Source organism: Poromitra crassiceps (genome assembly GCF_964638095.1).
Source record: "Poromitra crassiceps genome assembly, chromosome: 3".
In the NCBI taxonomy this organism is placed as follows: Eukaryota; Metazoa; Chordata; class Actinopteri; order Beryciformes; family Melamphaidae; genus Poromitra; species Poromitra crassiceps.
Genome location: NC_139625.1, coordinates 60514320 through 60534518, shown reverse-complemented (window position 1 = coordinate 60534518; position 20199 = coordinate 60514320). Strand labels below are relative to the sequence as shown.

At 45.9% G+C, this 20199-nt stretch overlaps 1 protein-coding gene across 1 annotated transcript in view; it reads right to left on the bottom strand.

Moving 5' to 3' along the window:
• Positions 1 to 20199, bottom strand: part of LOC310773584 (histone deacetylase 4-like) — a gene marked incomplete at its 5' end in the record, with an annotated part of 93123 nt that overhangs the window by 20954 nt on the left and 51970 nt on the right. The window contains 9 exons of the mRNA XM_083633492.1: positions 217 to 319; positions 836 to 969; positions 1862 to 2057; positions 3333 to 3551; positions 11781 to 12019; positions 16721 to 16889; positions 17866 to 17994; positions 19670 to 19779; positions 19972 to 20100. Coding sequence (XP_083489618.1) covers positions 217 to 319; positions 836 to 969; positions 1862 to 2057; positions 3333 to 3551; positions 11781 to 12019; positions 16721 to 16889; positions 17866 to 17994; positions 19670 to 19779; positions 19972 to 20100 — 1428 coding nt within the window. The remainder of the gene's footprint in view (positions 1 to 216; positions 320 to 835; positions 970 to 1861; positions 2058 to 3332; positions 3552 to 11780; positions 12020 to 16720; positions 16890 to 17865; positions 17995 to 19669; positions 19780 to 19971; positions 20101 to 20199) is intronic.

Here is a 20199-nt window from a genome sequence, read left to right as displayed (position 1 = left end):
ATGTATTATTACATTATCATTATCAGTGAAAGGAGATGAGAAGAAACATAGAATAAAACAAGTTTGCATGTCATTTTATACTAGTCTAGTTTTGTGGTACTGTAAGTTTCTGAAAGACCAGGCTGAATAGTAGATCCTGGTGTGCTCTGTGTGTACACATGTGTGTGTGTGTGTGTACACACGCGTGTGTGTCTGTGTGTGTGTGTGTGTTCTTACAGTCAAGTTTCTGTCGGAGAGGGTTGGTTCCATACAGCAGGACGTGGGCTTCGGAGTGGACCGTCTGCAGCTCTTCCAGAGTGGCCTTCCTCCCACGGATACACTACGCATGCATGCACACGCGCCACACACGCGCACGCACGCACGCACACACACACACACACACACACACACACACACACACACACACACACACACACACACACACACACACACACACGGCAGTGAGGACATTGAGACAGTTCATAGGTTTGGTGATACATGGTGCGGAGAGGAGACAGGGTCACACACACACACACACACACACAGCAGTGAGGACATTGAGACAGTTCATAGGTTTGGTGATACATGGTGCGGAGAGGAGACAGGGTCACACACACACAGACACACGGCGGTGAGGACATTGAGACAGTTCATAGGTTTGGTGATACATGGTGCGGAGAGGAGACAGGGTCACACACACACACACAGCAGTGAGGACATTGAGACAGTTCATAGGTTTGGTGATACATGGTGCGGAGAGGAGACAGGGTCACACACACAGACACACGGCGGTGAGGACATTGAGACAGTTCATAGGTTTGGTGATACATGGTGCGGAGAGGAGACAGGGTGGTACCTCACACTGCGCCCTCAGCCCCGTCTCCTGCAGCCGGGACCAGATGCTCTGAATGCGTCCGGCGTGCTCCGGGTGGCTGTTGGTGTTTCCACACATACATTGGTGCTTCTGCATCAGAGAGTCGTACACCAGACCTGAGGGACACACACACATTTTATATGATTTCTTCTCAGAAACGACTGGTAGTCCACTCCTTGTACTGTAGTATTTTCCCCCTTTGTTTCTTTGAGGGAGAAAGAGCAGAGACACATGACAAAAAGGATCTGGTGGAATTTAATCCTCATCATCTGGGTTATGGTATTTCCATAGATGGAGGTCTAAATCATTACATCATTCATGCGCAAGTCACCTGCTTTCAGCATGACTATACTCTCTTTCTGCTTTTTTTGATGGAAATTCCTCTTACTAGCCAGTCAGAAAAGAATAAAACATTTTGCAGCAAAATCAAGTCAGAAACATATTGCATTGAAAAGTCCTAGATATTTAGTCTTTTAGACCTCCTCCACTCAAAAACATGATTCATTGTTATATGTTTCATGTTCCAAATATGGTGAATTGATGCTGGACTCATGATTTGCTCGGACTTGACTTGGTAATCTACACTTAAGGTCCTTACACATCGGGAGCATTTTTTTCGTGCGATTAATTCACACGTCAATAATATTTTCCGAACCTATATCAGTTAATGCAACCGTGCATACCAACGGCGAAGTTTCGCTGAGCGTTATTGCGGTGTTTATTTTTTCGGACCACGGTCGATTTTTCAGAAATTCGCTTCCGACGTGTACACATCTGTGGCTGTGATTGACAGGTGGGTCAAAACTCGCATCGCAATTTCGTGCCGTATATTCGCATCGCTCTTGATGTGTAAGGACCTTTAGACTCGAGCAAAGTTGACTTAGTCACATCGCTGATGCTTCAGATAGAGAGAGAGAGAGATAGACAGAGATAGTGATATTATAGTAGCCAACACATTGACACGGCTCCAGAAAAGAGGAAACATGCTAATGAAAGAGTGGCACTGACCCGTGGTGAAGCGAGGCTGGACGGGCGGCTCGGCCGACGGGACGCTGATGGGGAAACAAGGGGCCGAGGCCGGAGACGACTGGGCCCTGGAGAGGGGGCGGTGTCCCGGGAAGGAGATGGGCAGGCCAGCAGCCTCCATGGACGCCTGGTAGTTCCTCAGCTGGTGGATCCGCTGCTGCTCCAACAACAGTGCCTGCTGCTTATACATGCACACGGGCACGCAGGGGGGCGCGCGCACACACAAGCACGCACGCACGCACGCACACGCACACGCACACACACACACACACACACACACACACACACACACACACACACACACACACACACACACACACACACACACACACACACACAGAATAAAAGAAAGTGTACAGAGAAATAATTTAGAAGAGCAGGATAGACACACACAGACAAGCACTCATTTACTTTGATGAACTAGGAATTTAACATTATTCTACTGTTGCACTCAAGTTACTCTGTATAGCAGAATCAATCAAATGCCTAAGATGGTAATTTATTGAGGGACTGGGGGAGAGGGAACTGTTTTATATTCCAAGTACAACTTGTGGCCAGAAGATGGCAGCCAAAACAAATGGTGCGGCTTCGATTTCCTCCCTCAGCATTTAATCAAGAGTATGCCATGGGACAGAAAGCAACATTTTCACAGCCCAAATTACATTGATGTGTCTGCTTGGTTGGGTTTTCACCTCTCCGGGACGTCCCCGCGGAGCACCTACAATATATCAGGGCTGGGTAAAGTCAGCATCAATTCTACAAAGCTTCATATCGATTTGTTCAGCCCTGCAATAGTAGCTGCGTTATTTTGCAGTTGTAAAACAAGGCAGATGTCTGATTTTTCACCTTTTACCCCCCAAAACTTCGCTGATGTAGGGCGATCATTTAACAGCGAGTGATAGCGGCCACAAAGCAGACAATTGCAGTTTATAACTGGGGCCTCATCTCTTGCAATATTTCAGTGTTGTTTTTTGTGTTGGTGTGCGTTTTTTAATGTTTATTTTTTATTTTTTATAGTACTTGGCCAATTCCCGCTGCTAGGTTGTCCCGGTCATTGCTCAGCCCCCTCTGCCAATCTGTTGTAGACTAGCACATGCCTCCTCTGATACATGCGCAGTCGCCAGCCGCTTCTTTTCACCTGACAGTGAGGAGTTTCACCGGCAGGACGTAGCCGGAAGCCAGGACGTGTGGGAAGATCATCAAGCTATTCCCCCCAGTTCAGGCACCCCGACCGACCAGAGGAGGCACTAGTGCAGCGAACAGGACATAATACCCTTAATCCGGCTTCCCACCCGCAGACACGGCCAATTGTTCCTGTATGGATGCCCGACCGACCAAGCAGGAGGCAACACGTCGGCTTGAACCTGCGACCCTCGTGTTGGTAGGCAGTGAATCTACTGCTGCACTACCCGGACGCCCTTCATTCCTTTTTCTAGTCCTTGTCCTCCCCTACCTGTCTGAAGAGCAGCTCTTGCTCCGCCTGCCTCTCTCTGTGTTGCAGTGCCTCCTCCTGGAGCTCCTGGGGGTCGGGGGGCTCCTGCTTGATGGTGATGCCCGGGGGCAGCCCGGGCCCGTCCGCCCCGTCCTGGTGCTCCCTCAGCTCCTCCTCCGTCTCCTCTGGATGGCTCTGGTGCTGGCGGCCCACAGACGGCTCGCTGGGCTTGGCCATCATCTGCGGAGACAAGTTGAGGGTTAGGGCTGGGCAATACATCGATATTATATCGATATTGTAATATGAGACTAGATATCATCTTAGATTTTGGATATTGTAATATCGGGATATGGCAGAAGTGTTGTCTTTTCTTGGTTTTAAAGGCTGCATTACAGTAAAATGATGTAATTTTCTGAACTTACCAGATTGTTCAAGCTGTTCTATTTTCCTTCACCCTCCACATTTAACAGCCCTGCACAGCTCGTCCCCACTCGGCTCTAATCGTTTCGGCTCGATGGACGTTTTGCTTCCACCGCGGATCATCTGCCCCCACCCACCCCCGCCCCCGCATATCTGTCCTTCGCTTATAGCCGGAGTAGGCTATAACATAACGTTACAATTAAATCCATCCACAGAACTTTTAAACTGTTTATGAAATACTGGTGCCTCTAAGTCTAAATTACCTACAGTGTACATGGGCGAATGTGACAATCAGCCAGGAGAATGGATATCACTTTGTAGTTAGTCAAACTCAGGCATGCGCTGCGCTGCGCGCAGACGGAAGAGGCGCAACAGAGTGAAGCCTGCCCTGTACCCCGCGGCCTCTCACCAGGCAAGACCGCGGCTTCACCAAACACCCGCTGCGGCCTAGCGGAGCGCTGCAGCTCAACTAACTACAGGAGCTTGCTGAGCAGCGGACTTTTTTCACTCTGAAAACAATTGAAACCACCGCCACGACTTTATTTCACCAGAGGCGAAGGCAGCAACACAAAAGACTGATGGAAATAACATAACAGAAGAGAAGGTAAGCCCACTAAACTGGTATGCAGCGCATTGACAGTCAGTAGATAGAGTAAACACGATTCTGCCTGGCCAATCAGTCGTCTACAATGTTTTCACGTCACCGTATGAACCCGGGTTGACAGAATAGAACCTCGACGAAGCAGGTACGAAAAGTAGCACGACTCGACCCCAATACAACCCGGGCTGGGACAGTTTAAACCGGTGGGATGAGACAATTTATCGAGTCGAGCGGAGCGGGATCGCGCTACTACCTGCGGTGGAAATGAGCCATAAGTCAGTATATTCACATTACTGATGATTATTGATTAAAAATCATTGTGTAAATATTTTGTGAAAGCACCAATAGTCAGGGAAGGAAACCCTGTCTTCGCTTTTTATTTTGATCACTGTGTTGTGAGTGTTTGTGACATCTCACATCTGGCTTTGACTTACAACTGAACATTTAGCCCACTTTGTAGAAAATACCAAGATATACTGTATAGTGTGTGTCGCCATTCAGCCTCAAAATACAGAGATATGATTTTTGGTCCATATCGCCCAGCCCTATTGAGGGTGTGGAGAAGCTGTGATTTTTTCAGTGCAACGATTCATTTCGTGGTCGAATCACAGGATATGACAAATCCCACTCAAACCAACGTGTGAGCCCGCATACTGAAACAGAGACACACACACAGCTCTGAATCAGATTCCAGGCAAATCGTTCCTTTCTCTGGCACATTCTTTTTTTAACAAGCTTCATTTGGATGACTCAGTCAGTTTGGTGCCTTATTCATTTCAAAGCGATGCGTCCTAATTGAATGTGAGGGCAAAATGTGTCTCGTCAGAGCTGAACAGAGGCATTCCATGCTCCCTGTTGTGTGGCTTCCTCTGGGGCCTGCTGCTACCGAGTGGTGACTCAGTTGTCTATTCATTCACTATCCCTGACACAGACCATTGAAAAGTCCCATTCAAGGCTGTGGAGTACATGCCTCCATAGCGTGTGTGTGTGTGTGTGTGTGTGTGTGTGTGTGTGTGTGTTTGTGTGTGTGGTGGTGCACATGTACCTTACTGACGGACAGTAGTAACTAGTTACTGTAACTTAACTCCATTTTGCAGTAACTAGTAATCTAACTAATTACTTTCTTTAATTTACTTTTTCATATTTAGTAACTCAATTACAACTAGAATGTCTACATTTCCTACCGAAAATGTAATTGTGCTTGCTGTCCTCGCCATGCACCGCCTGCCTTGCAAGGTCCCTGCCCATGCAATTAGGGCGACTAAGTAGTTATGGGTGGGTCTATGTGAGTAGAAGCGGGAGGAGCCAAGGAATCCAGGGGCAGAAGAATTTCGATTGTAGACGCTGCAGTTCAAAAGTTATGGACCAACACGTGAAGAGGGCTGTTATAGCGCCACCATCAGGTCAATAGGAGTATTGTTTTAGATCAGAGCAATGAGTAAACATGGGGCGAGCCAAGGAAACCTGTGAAAAAATAATTTTGATTGTAGAAGCTACGGTTGTAAAGTTATGGACCAAAATGTAAAGATGGCTGTTAAAGCGCCACCGTCAGGTCAATCGGTGTAATTTTTTAGGCCAGAGTAGAAGAGTACTCTATGAACAACCAATTTGGGAACAGTGGCTCTTATGGCTTGTGAGCTACACATACTTAATGTTGCTACAGCGCCCCCTATAGGGGAAATGACACAATCTTTTTCGTCTCAGCTCAGAGTACATCCGTTCACACCTGGACCAAGTTTGGTTAGGATCGCACATTGTGTTCCAGAGTTATGGCGATTTTTGTGAAATTGGCCCCACCCACAGAAGTTTGGAAGTCGATTATATCGCAACGGTGCGTTTTTTTCAAAAACTTCAAAATCAGTGTTGTGCAGGACAGTCCCCACATGATGTGTGCTTTGGTTTGGTGAAGATTGGACAAAATTTCAAGGAGAAATCGCAAAAAAACTGTTTTGGACAAAATTCAAAATGGCGGAAAATCTAGATATACAGAAATGGGCGTGGCCTAGATGAGTAGATGCGGAAGGACCCAAGAAATCCTGGGAAAAAATAAGTTTGATGATAGACCCTACGATTCAAAAGTTATGGACCAAAAGGTAAAGAGGGCTGTTATAGCGCCACCATCTGGTCGATTGGTGTCATTTTTTCAGGGATAGTAAGAGACCCCTCTGGGAACCTCCCTACAAGGTTTGGTCACTCTATGCCATATGGTTTCTGAGATACAGCTAATGTAATGCAAGCTTTTGCCAGATTTATCTAAACCCAATGCAAGTCAATGGGGAAAAAAATGGCGCTTAATGGCGAATAGCGCCCAAACCGCTTTCACAAACCCTTAGCAAAGTCATAGCATACATGTCCTCAATGAGCCGCTCATTATGAGGTGTGGCATGTCTAGGTGGTGTGAAAGATGTGGGAGTTATTACGCGCCAAACTTTGTGGCAGATAGAAGAATACGAAGATTAGGAATATCAAAGATTGTGCCTTGCTTTCAGCAAGCACAATAATTACTTAAAGTCGAACTGAACCTGTTTGTCACGTGCATATGAGTCCGTTTCAGACTGAAAACATAGTTTGTCTAAGATGACAGGTTGAGAGGCGGTTCATAGTATCATGTCGATGATTTTATTTGACAATTCTGGGGACTGGATTGGGCTTTGGCCAATCCTGGCGTGTTCTGCCTCCAAATCGAGTGGGATTCAGTGTGTTGTGGCGCTCCAAATGGGCGCTCCCCTCGGGAAGAGCCTGGTGACGCGAGCTTAGTGTCTGAGTGGAGCTCAGCAAGCCGCAGGCAGCCAGCTGCCTTCGTGTTGCCAAGCGGAGAGTGCAGCACGTCGGCCTGGAATCTCCGAAGTGCGACCCCTGACAACCAAGCTCTCGGATGTGCGCGCCATTATCGCTGCTGTAAATACGATATCCCTGGAATGCGCGTTTTAACGAGCCAGTTACATTTCTTTGCATTCTTAGAGATTATAGTTTTTGTTTTTTGTTCATGTTTCTAACAATTGGCCAAGTTAGTAGTTAGTTTATGGGATAGGAATTCTGCCAGATGACAGGCACTAGGCGCCATTTTCTACTTCATTTGGAAGAGAAAATTATCCTGAAATGAAGATTTGATTGACAGCTGCATGTCGTGATATGATTGGTTGAAATGGGGTAGAAATTTGATAGTACTACGTGACGTCAGCAAACTGTACATTACTGTTATCAATGAAATCTTGAAAAATGAACTTTTGATGTGAAAAAGTGTGAAAAACTAAAGAAATTGGATTGTTGTGATTTTTTTTGCATACATTATTAAATAGGTGCACTGCATACCCAGGTATTTGAACTAAAAGAAAATAAAAGTCATTTTTGGGTTCAGCTCGACTTTAAATAGTAACTGGGCTAGTTACTAGATACTTTCGGACAGGAAAATAGCGGACAACTTTACAGGATTATCCGGTTTCTGATCATCAGACCTAGTCCGGGGAGAGACGCCGCCTGCCTGCCCGGAGGCTAATGACCTTGAGTAGGCTATAAGGCAGCGCTACCACTGCACCACCGTGGCCCTTAATAACTAATTACTTTGAAGTAACTAGTAACTTTAAAGGAATTAAATTACTTTTTGAGAGAAGTAACTAGTACGTGTAACTAATTACACATTTTCAGTAACTTGCATGACACTGCTGACGGAGAGAGAAAGAGAGAGGGAACAACGGGGAGTGAGAAAGAGAGGTGGTTTGCCAGAAGTCTCAAGAGTGGGCTAAGACTACAGGTGTGTGTGTGTGTGTGTGTTTCCCAGAGCTGTCAGCCTCAGGGTCTCCTGGCGCCATACCAAGGGATAGCATTGACGTCAGAGCATTCACCAGCTCTCTCATTCACCCCCTCCCCCCCCCCCCCACTGTAGTTGTCTCTCCCCCCCAAACAGATTGCTCCCCCTGATGTTTTTCACCCCTCCCTCCTGCATGACTCAAAACCAGCCTCTCTTCTGCGGCTCTACTTTCCCAGACAGACGCATGTATATCCGTATATCCATCTACATGATGTGTATTTTTCATTTGCACCCAATCGTGAATGCATTGGATTTCTGTGATAAACCGAAAACAAACTTCAATCATGAAGTAATTCCAGCGACAAAGAATAGCATCTGGACAAAATTACAGTAAATAAAGAATCCTAAATATAAACAGTGTCTTTCGTTGTGTTCCTGTGAGTTTCTATTGGCTAAAAAAACTTCTTGCTAGGTTGACAAATTTAAGGATTTAAATGATGTTTGCAGTGAACAGATTTATAATCTTACAGTCGAGTACAAGTACATCCAGTCCTGGGTGTGCAAATGTGCCTTTTGGGGTATTCACTTTTTGGGTATTCACATTATCAGATATCCAAAGTAGAAATCCTATCCACCTTATTTTTGAATGCCCTACTGTAAAAAATAATTGTGGGTACAAGGTCTGGTTTAAGTGACTTATTGTTGCAGCTTGCTATTTCCTTTGTTATACTCTGCTGCACCTATGCTGCAGACCCGAATTATAAACCGGAAGCTGGAGCACGTTATAAAAGTTATAAATATAGTCACGTTATAAACAACTAACCGACACTGGGGGTCCGTATGGAAACAGTGTTACTCGAAATGGTTAAAAGTTAAATCAATTTGGTCATTCAGTGGTGTTTTACTGCCATGTAAAGTAACTAACGCTAGCCGCTAGCATTAGCTACACTAGCCGACTACCCATAATGCATTACATTATCCCAGCACCCAAACGGCTGTAAAATCAAACTCAGACGTTTTTTTTGTCAAGTTAAAATAGTCTATTACACCGGAAGAAGCACCCATCAGGCAGATCAGGCAAAAATGGCCGCCAAAAATAAGGTGGATATCGTCTGTTTTTGTATCATGTTTTTTTTTTTTTTAATAGAAGATGTTTTTTACGAGAACATGAACAAAAACGTTCTTCACACCATCATTATTCTGATTAACTTTACAGAGTAGAACAATGTTGTAACTAGAGACTTGCATTCAAACTGAAAGAAATGGCTGCATATGGTGTTGTGCAGCTGTCGCCCTGTCTGACACATCCTGCAGAGTTGGTCCTTGGAGTGCGAGTCGCTGCTATAGAGATGTTTGTGTGAACTTGAGAGCTGGAGAACATATGGGAGGGAGGGAGAGCAGAGGAGAGGAAATCCCTTGTTTCATCCACCCACCTCTCCTCTAGCGAGTCACACAGCGCTAGAATAGGAATAGCCATACAGAGCCAGGCAGCTGCTGGCTTCCGCCACCACCATATAAGGCAGCGGCTTCCGCTCTGTTGCCATGGCAGCGCAGAGCTACCTTGTAGCCCGTGGCAACCGTCTCGGTCTCAATCACAGAGACACGGACGCAAACACACGCGCGCACACTCGTTTCTCACAAGTTGTGCAGTCGTGTTAACCCATACCTGCCTCTGCCTACTCAAAAACATATTAGAGAGAGAGAGAGAGAGAGAGAGAGAGAGAGAGAGAGAGAGAGAGAGAGAGAGAGAGAGAGAGAGAGAGAGAGAGAGAGAGAGGCAGACACACACAGAAAATGACCAAGGACAACACCTACTCAAACAAGTACAGAGTCTGCACAGTCCCAATCAGTTTATTGGAATGTGGCTCCCTAGTTCAGTTCTCAATGTGGGGTCTGGGGACCACCAAGGGTCCTTGAGGGCGTTCCAAGGGGTCCACAGCAAATTGTTGAGTCATTAAACTTCATTATTATTTAATTTACAAGAAGTTAACACCATAATAGAGAATGTAGAAGAATGACTGTTTTGATCATAGTTTCACTGTGCCATACATGTGTGACAGTGGTCCATACAAGCTAATAATAGAATGCCAGAACAACTCCGAAGTTCTCCCTCAAATTAATGAAACTCATTTGCATAAAAAGGGGGATCAAGGGAGTTTTTTTTCCCTTTCCTGATTTATTTCACCCATTTTCTCCCCAATTGTACTGTACTTGGCCAATCCCCCCCCCCCCCCTGCTGCCCTATTGGCTGCCCCGGTCGCTGCTCCACCCTCTGCCGATCTGGGGAGAGCCGTAGACTAGCACCATGCTTCCTCCGACACATGCGCAATTGTCAGCCGCTTCTTTTCCCCTAAGAGCGGGGAGCTTCACCAGCAGGACGTAGCACGTGGGACAATCACGCTATTCCCCCCAGTTCCCTTCCGCCCCGAACAGGCCCCTCTGACCAGAGGAGGCGCTAGTGCAGCGACCAGGACACATACCCTTAATCCGGCTTCCCACCCGCAGACACAGCCAATCGTGCCTGTATGGACGCCCGACCAAGCCGGAGGTAACACGGGGGTGCGAACCTGCGACCCTCGTGTTGGTAGGCAGGGAATCTGCCGCTACACTACCCGGACGCCCGGGGGGGATCAAGGGAGTTAAGTGAAAATAAATCTCAGCTACTGTAAGATGTGAAGACTTCTAAGTTTAATATTGAGAATAACACAGCTTTTACTGCCCTTAATTAATACTGCCAAGAAAAACCAAACTTGATTTGTTCAGAGCATTTTTTTCCCCTTTCGTCTCTCTTTCTGACTGGCCTGACTTTGGCTCTTGAAGACCAGAGGCAACAACAGCACTGCGGTACAACAAGACACGGAGTCTAATAAAGGTGTGCACTGTTTTCTACAAGATTTAGTGTGACTGTGCTGGGTGGACCTCAGACCCTGTAGGGGGGTCTGGGGCCATGCTCCCCCTAAGAAAATGTACATTTTAAAGTTAAATGCATCAATGTGGGGCACTTTGAGAGCAAAATGAACAAATTAGAATATGGTGGGACAATTTAGACTATGGCGGATCAACATAGTCTAGGTACAGTAATTAAAGGGAAACACTGGTGTGGCTTCCACACCGTCATTGGATGTGGAAGCGGGGGAATATGTGGTTGGATCGGTGTTTGCACGTGTCGGTGGGGTCACTACTCGCGATGTCAGTAAAGCCAGCTTTCTCACCAGGGGCATCGTGCCTCTTGCCCGCGGGGTGGACTGAGAGCCAGGGGGGAGACATCATGGGTGCCCATTTTTCTGGGATCATCTTGTGGCAGGCCGATTGCATGTTCCTTTGCATCTACACTAAACTAAGATGTTGATGTTTTTTTTGGTAATGTTTGCATGAGCAGGTATTAACATTACTACATTTCTGGTGGGCTGAGAATCACATGCGGCTCCTTTGAATTCAGTACTGTTTGATGCCCGGTGGTGTCAAGTTTCTGTTTCATAATGTCATGCATGTAGCAGCGTGAGCTGTGATTGGTCTACTTTTGTGGAGACAGACATACAATGAAACCCTGTTCTAGATTGGCTCGGCCACGGCACGAAAACTGCACAACAATACACATCCACGGAACAAGGATAGACAAAAGAAAAAGATGCACGTACAGAAATTGAAAGAAAGAAATTAAAGGCTGTAGCTCGCCAACAAATCGCCAACCCTTACTGACCTTGTTGAGATGGAGCTGCTGCTGCTGGAACTGCTGCTTGTGCTTCTCCAGGAACTGCTGGTGCTGCTGTTGCACCACCAGCTGTTGCAGGGCGAGGGCCTGGGCATGGGCTTGGGCGTGCTGGGCGTGGGCGGCGCTCCCCTGGGGCAGCGGTGCCGACTGGGTCCGCCCGAGCGGCCGGTGCTGCCGCGCAAGCTTGGCCATGGTCCCCGCCGACGGCATGGACAGGCCGCTAACGCCTGGGAGACACGGGCAGGGGGAGGGAGAGGTGCAGAGGTTAGAGGAGGGTCAAAGGGGATTATCACATCCGAAACAACGGTGAGTCGATGCCAGCGTCACGATTCACCTTCTCAGTATTTTCTTTCTGATTTCCCCCTGACAGCAAGGAGTTTCACTGGCAGGACATAGTGCATACATAGGAGGATTACATTATTCTCCCACAGTTCCCCTCCCCTCAAACGACCAGAGGAGGCGCTAGTGCCTCAGTGCCTCAGCTCATTCAGAACCCTGCAGCCCATCTGGTATTCAACCAACCCAAATTCTCTCATGTCACTCCCCTCTTCCAGGACCTCCACTGGCTTCCCATCTCGGCACGCATCAAATTCAAGACACTGGTACTGGCTTACAGGGCAGTACACCAGTCAGCTCCCCTGTACCTGCAATCTATGGTCAGGTTCCAAACCTCTCAGCGCTCCCTTCGCTCCTCCACCAGTGCAGGACGCCTCGCCCCTCCCTCGCTACGGGGGCTCAAAAGTCGCTCATCCCGATCTCGACTCTTCTCGTCCCTGGCACCTCAATGGTAGAATGAGCTTCCACCTTCGGTCAGGACAGCTGAATCACTGCCGATCTTTCGGAAAAGGCTAAAGACACACCTTTTCCGGCTCCATCTGGGCCCTTCTTGATCTAACTTCTTTCTCTATCTTTCTAAAAAAAAAAAAAAAAAAAAAAAAAAAACACTAACCTAAACTAAACTTGTACCACTGTTCCTTCAGAGGTTGTAGTTGTCATAGACTGTGTTGCATAGTTGATTGCTCTATTGCTGACAAAAATGTGTTAATGTAAGTCGCTTTGGATAAAAGCGTCTGCCAAATGACGTACAGTAATGTAATGTAATGTAATGTAATGTAATGTAGTGCAGCGACCAGGACACGACGTACCCATATCAAGCTTTCCTCCCGCAGACACGGCCAATTATGTCTTTAGGAACGTCTGACTAAGCTGGAAGTACCCCAGCTTTTACCTCTACACTACCCAGATGCCTGAAAGACTCCTATGGTGAGTGCAGGGAGACCATCCTGGAACCAGAGGGTCCTGGGTTTGAACCTCAAAATGGCTGTGAAGTGAACATCTTAGTCCACTTACAATGTTGCATTATGTGGGACACAAGTAATAAAACGTAGTTTTAGGACAGACGCAAGGAGAGAGGAGACTTTGAGGAAGGACAAGGCCGCTGTCCCTAAAAAGACTGACCTGCTTACCTGAAATGAAACAGACCTGCATACTAAATGCAAAGATAAAATCCCTGTCTGACCTAGTAGCTGGCAAACAGTAAGCCTTGTTGTAGTCTGCACAACAGTTGTATGATGAATTCTATTGCATGTAGCATTGTTACATAGCTACTGACAAGATGGAAATCCACCAAACCCTGACTCTTTTTATTGATTTATTATCTGCAAATCCTTTGTAAGTCTGTACTGAAGAGTGATATTTACTGTATCATTAAAATGTACCATTATTGAATTCAGCATGTTAGTGGTGTAAGTTCAGTCTCTGTGCACAACCTATATGTGTGGGAGTTTACACGTGTTCCTGTGTATTTCGTGCGTGCGCGCGCTGCACCCACACACACACAGACACACACACACACACACACACACACACACACACACACACACAGACACACACACACAGACACAGACACACACACACACACACACACACACACACACACACACACACACACACACACACACACACACACACACACGTGTATAAGTCTGTATGTATGCCATCGCCCATTCAGCTGAAAATAGAGGTGGCATGGTGGAAGAGCTGATGGGAAATGGTACACAATGCAGCCATCTCACACACTCCCATGTCCTCTTGTAGCGTACGCTGACATATGAAAGGAGCTCATTAGGTTGAGCTAATGAATGTATGTAATGGATGTCGGTGATGGGAGGGAGTGCACAGTGAACCATGAACAAACATTTCTCTGAGTGTGCTACTGTTTTTTCAGTTGTCCAAATTGTAAAGCAATGTAGGTACTAATAATAAAACACAATAATGCATTTTAGTACACTCGTGCATTAACCCACCTAAAAAACCAACTGGGTTGTTTTGGTTGATGGCTTAAAGGTATCGAGTACCTTACCCAACCGTACCTTACCCAGCCCTCTGTCTGAATGCTGAGGCATTTCCGTGCACTGCGGTTATTGTTTACAGTCCAATTGACGTGAGAATGGAGTTGGAGCTGATTGATTGTAGGTCCAGATCACAGACTGTATAATAAATAGGTTCAGATCACAGACTGTATAATAAATAGATCCAGATCACAGACTGTATAATAAATAGATCCAGATCACAGACTGTATAATAAATAGATCCAGATCACAGACTGTATAATAAATAGATCCAGATCACAGACTGTATAATAAATAGATCCAGATCACAGACTGTATAATAAATAGATCCAGATCACAGACTGTATAATAAATAGATCCAGATCACAGACTGTATAATAAATAGATCCAGATCACAGACTGTATAATAAATAGATCCAGATCACAGACTGTATAATAAATAGATCCAGATCACAGACTGTATAATAAATAGATCCAGATCACAGACTGTATAATAAATAGATCCAGATCACAGACTGTATAATAAATAGATCCAGATCACAGACTGTATAATAAATAGATCCAGATCACAGACTGTATAATAAATAGATCCAGATCACAGACTGTATAATAAATAGATCCAGATCACAGACTGTATAATAAATAGATCCAGATCACAGACTGTATAATAAATAGATCCAGATCACAGACTGTATAATAAATAGATCCAGATCACAGACTGTATAATAAATAGATCCAGATCACAGACTGTATAATAAATAGATCCAGATCACAGACTGTATAATAAATAGATCCAGATCACAGACTGTATAATAAATAGATCCAGATCACAGACTGTATAATAAATAGATCCAGATCACAGACTGTATAATAAATAGATCCAGATCACAGACTGTATAATAAATAGATCCAGATCACAGACTGTATAAGAAATAGATCCAGATCACAGACTGTATAAGAAATAGCTGCATATGAGACGTAGTCAGACTGTAAACAATGACGGAAGGGGCGGGACGTCTGCTCTACAGCGGAAGCCCCGACATATCGGCCGTCTGTCCCAGAGTCATATACCGTAAATTCCGGACTATAAGCCGCGGCTTTTTTCCCGTTTTTTGGCCCCTGCGGCTTATATAACGGTGCGGCTTATCTATGGATTTTTTCCAAAAAAAAAAAAAAATCTCTCTTTTTTAGCACTCTTTCTAACTATAAATCCACTTCTGTTTTAATTTCCTCTCTTGCCCTCTTTTAACAACATAACATAACATAACATAACACAACACAGGTAAGCAGAAAGAAAAAGACGAAGCAATCACGCCATGAATGAGGAAATGACTCACCTGCTGGAGGCTGGAGATACACGGCTTGGGCTAAACTTTTACTCCGTGAAACACTATCGATTAAGTCCGACATCGCTCAGAGGTTTTGAGCAGCTTGAAAACAAGTTTGAAAACGTGCAGAAGTCCATCCACTCACTCACTAAAGAAACTAAGGCAACCGTGAACAGAGTTTATAATGCGGAAAAGCGCATCCGCGCACTGGAGGACAAAAACAACACAGTGAGTCCGAAAATGGATAAAATGCAAAATCGAAACCCTGCACACGCAGGTTGATGACTTAATCAGCAGGAGTAAAAGAAATAACATTCGCCTGATCAATGTAAAAGAGGGAGCTGAGATGGGTGACATGGACGCTTTCGTGGCAAAATCCTGTGTTACATCCTGGACCTGAAGGAAGGCGAGAAACCACCAGAGGTGGACAGGGCACACCGGGCGCCTCGGCCACGTCCAGACCCCGGCCTGCCACCGAGGGCCATCTTCATCTGCCTACTCCGCTGGCCCGACCGTCAACTCATCCTCCAGGCTGCGGGGAAGAAGCCCCTCACCTGGGAGGGTACGCGCTTTTTCGGCAGGACCTCTCCGCGTTGGTGCAACAGAAACGCGCAACATACAACAGCATCATCGAGTCAATGGATATCGCTTTGGCGTACTGTACCCAGCGAGACTCGTCATAACCATTGATGGACAGCGGCGGAACAAGAGCTCAAAGTGAAACTGCCGAATATCTTTTGAGTTGGACTGGTCAATAGTACTGTGAGTAACTAAAATAAAAAAATAAAAAACGGAATTCTCTCTTCTTTAGCACTCTTTCTAACTATAAATCCACTTCTGTTTTAATTTCCTCTCTTGCCCTCTTTTCACCACACCGCGGACACTGTGTGCACTGTAAAAAAAACAAAAAATACCATTAAAACACCCGCGGTCTGGGGATTAGTGACCTGACTTTTGTTTTGTTGAAATGTTAATAAATGGGAGCTTCCCCAAACAGCCATCTGTTTCCCGACAATCCCCTCTGTGCACGAAGCCTTACATATGGTAATTAAACATCAAAACACCCGCGGCTTATAGACCGGTGCGGCTTATAGAAGAAAAAAATCGTCAATTTTGGTCCCGCGGCTTATAGACCGGTGCGTCTTATAGTCCGGAATTTACGGTAGTCGTCAGACTGATAGGCTCTGGCTTCCCAGATTGCTACTATTGTTGCTATGATCACTACTAGCACCACTCCTCTTTCTCCTACCTGTTACTAGGGGGCTCTGTGCTGGACTCTGTTCCATGAGCACCATGTGCTGCAGCAGCGGGCTGTGGCCCCCTGAGCCCCCTCCGCCCTCGGCCAGGTAGGGGCTCAGGTGGCCCCCGGAGAGGAAGGGCGGGCTGAGGGAGAGGCCGCCCTCCTGATGGCCGGTCACCTGGGGAGAGCAGAGAGCAGGAGGGAGGGGCGAGGAGGAAGTTAGACTCTGATGCTGCATTGAGATGGAGTTGACATCCAAGTCCCTCACAATAGCAAATGATAATATTTAGCTGAAGAGCATTGCGTTTGGAACCGTTGATGTTTGAGAGACAGAAATATAGACAAACCTAATAACAGGGTTCCCACACCTTCTTAAACATCAAATTCAAGGACTTTTCAAGGACTTTCCAGGCCCAATTCACACAAATTCCAAGGACCCAACAAGGCATAGTTTGAGACATGGATCAAGGTTAATTAGTGTTACAACACTGGGAATTTGTATAATTAAACAAGCAGGCTTCACAGACGCTCACAGACAACAATTAAAAAGAGCAATGCTTGATTGTGTGAACACTTCTCAACTGTGGTGTGTTAATGTTAAGTAAAAAAGAAAAAAGAAAACAATCTATTCTTGCACAAAAGATAGAAATTCAAGCACTTTCAATGACCCATGTCTATTTTCAAAAATGTTCAAGGCCTTGATTGAGAGGACACCCGTTTTGGGTGATCAGATTGCAATCTGATCACCAAAAACGCATGCTAACGCCAGGTGTAAATGAAACCAGGCTAATGTGGTCAAGAACTATCCGATTTTTTGATTTGATTTATTTATTTAGACGGGACAATGCAAAATTGATGAACACAATAACCATGGAACAGATAAAAACATCTGGAACATAATAAAAGTGTAAAAATCGCCGGATTTAGCACGGGGCTAGTTTCCATCCGTTGTCCCCGAAACATAAAACACAAAAACATAAAAACTAAATATATAAAACAACAAAACATAGGCGATTGCAATCTGATCACAGAAAACGCATGTTAGTGCTGGGTGTAAATGGCCTCTAAGGTTTTAAATATAAGGCAAATTCCTGTAAAGGGGCACAATAATCAAATCAATCAATCAAATAGACACAGATTGGGGTGGTCGTTACATTGGAAGCAGCGGTGGCCGTGGCGGGCAGCCCCAGGGTGATGTTGGGTAAGGAGGGTGAGGTGTAGAGGGACAGCTGGCTAATGCAGCCGCGCTCAGCACCGCTGCACAGCCTCTGTGCCAGAGACGCCTGGGAAGGAAGCACATTTGAATGATTTATTCTGTCCGCAGTGTGAAAAAGGCCATGTGAAGTCGCCTCAAGCCTCCTCCACACAGCACCCAGTGTCCTAATAAGCTGCCTCAAATAGCATCTTGCCGCTTCCTTGGCTCTCCTCCTCCTCTGCAGAGCCGTCATCTGAAGACCCCTCACCACTAGTCTTGTACATGCTCTGAGGCAGCTACTAAATATAAAAACTATTAGGTGGCACCTGTAGCTCCAGCACGCGCACAAAGGAGCAATCTGACTGATTTGTTGGCAAGTCTGTGGGTGGTTTATGGGCAGGTGTGGCAATTTATAGAGAGAGAGAGAGAGAGAGAGAGAGAGCGCACAGAGTGGGAGACAAGGGCACCCATAATCACAGGCACGTGAGGTGGTTCTAAAAATCCATTTATCTCCAAACTCTCTGAAAATCTCTGAAACCATGCTGTACTCAACGGCTAATATCTACATAACTACTAACTCTGCAAACTAAGTCTTTTAGACAGAGAAAGCACACATTCTATTAGTTATTTTTAGATGATTGGTGTTCACGAATTCTTAACAGAAAATAATCCTCGGCTCTTGTAAAATGAGCCAGAATCCTCAAAAAAAAACCTGGCACAACTTACCTACAGGATTGAAAAAATGGCTGGCACTCAATGTGTTAAGCAATATATCACGAGAGCAAGTGTGTTGTGGTGAATATATCCCGCTGATAAGCTGTTATCCCACGAGGCCGCAGGCCGAGTGGGATAACAGCTTATCAGCGGGATATATTCCACAACACACGCTGCTCGAGTGCTATATTGCTTTTATAAAACGGTTTCCAAGTATAATAATATAATAATAATAATACTATAAGTCCGACTGGCATCGTATTCTGATAGAGTCAGTTGAAACACTACTGTAAGGCGGGACCTCTAGCAAGAAGATAGACGTGCGGGTGATTTGATTGGATCGTTCTGGAGACTGAAGTCGACATTGGCCAATCCTGGCGCTTGCTGAGAGCTTTTTGCAAAGCTCGACACCAGAGCCGTATGCCGACACCAAGTAACGTTACGTCTTATTTAGAAATGCGGGGTTAAGAGTGAGGGCGCGCGAGAGAGGGGTTAAGACATTAGCCCGCGTCTATTCTTGTACAAAACATCATTTTCTGCTAAGTATTAGTAAAGTTATAAGCGAAGATCGATTCACAAGGATCTGAAAACTGTCTCCGCCATTTTGTTTTTGAGGTAACCAAAGCCTAAGAGAGTTGCGCCATCATGCGTCTGGCTGCAAGCGAGTAGCTTTTTGTTTTGACACTACTGTAAGGCGGGACCTCTAGCAAGAAGATAGACGTGCGGGTGATTTGATTGGATCGTTCTGGAGACTGAAGTTGACATTGGCCAATCCTGGCGCTTGCTGAGAAGCTGAGAGCTTTCTGGAAAGCCCAACACGGAGCTCGAGCGCAGAGCTGCCTTTTAGTAAGAGAGTTGCCATGGCAACCAATAACCCATGGCCATGGGTTATTGAACTCGGTTACTGGAATTATACAATGGCTGTGAACCAATCAGATTGCTTGATTTGAGAGAGCCGTTTTATAAACTCAGTTATATGTGTGTGTGTGTGTGTGTGTGTGTGTGTGTGTGTGTGTGTGTGTGTGTGTGTGTGTGTGTGTGTGTGTTACCTCTGAGCAGTTGGAGACTGCCACAGTGATGCCGTTTTCATTGGGGATGTTGTTGGAGCTGTTGTTGGGGGAGCTTGGGCCTGAGCCGGGGGCGCTGCTACACGCAGAGTCTGAAACACACGCACGCACGCACGCACGCACGCACACACACACACACACCAAGCAAAGCACTATCACCATCAATTGGCATATACTGTATGTGGAATGTTGATTCAGTGTTTTTCCTGTTTTATGTGGACTTTGGGTAGGCTGTGTGTGTGTGTGTGTGTGTGTGTGTGTGTGTGTGTGTGTGTGTTCCTTACCTGCCATGTCGAGCGAGCGTTTCTTGGCGGTGGTGATGGGGCTGTCTCGGCGGCGCAGCAGAGGACTGCTCCTCCTCTCGCTGACCTTCTGCTTCAGCCTGGAACGCAGCTTCAGGTTGGGTTCCGAGGCTGAAGGATGGGCAGAGATGAACAAAACACTATGACTGATTCATCTGCTTATTGATTGATTGGATGATAAGCACTCAACAGAAACAGACAATAAAAAAA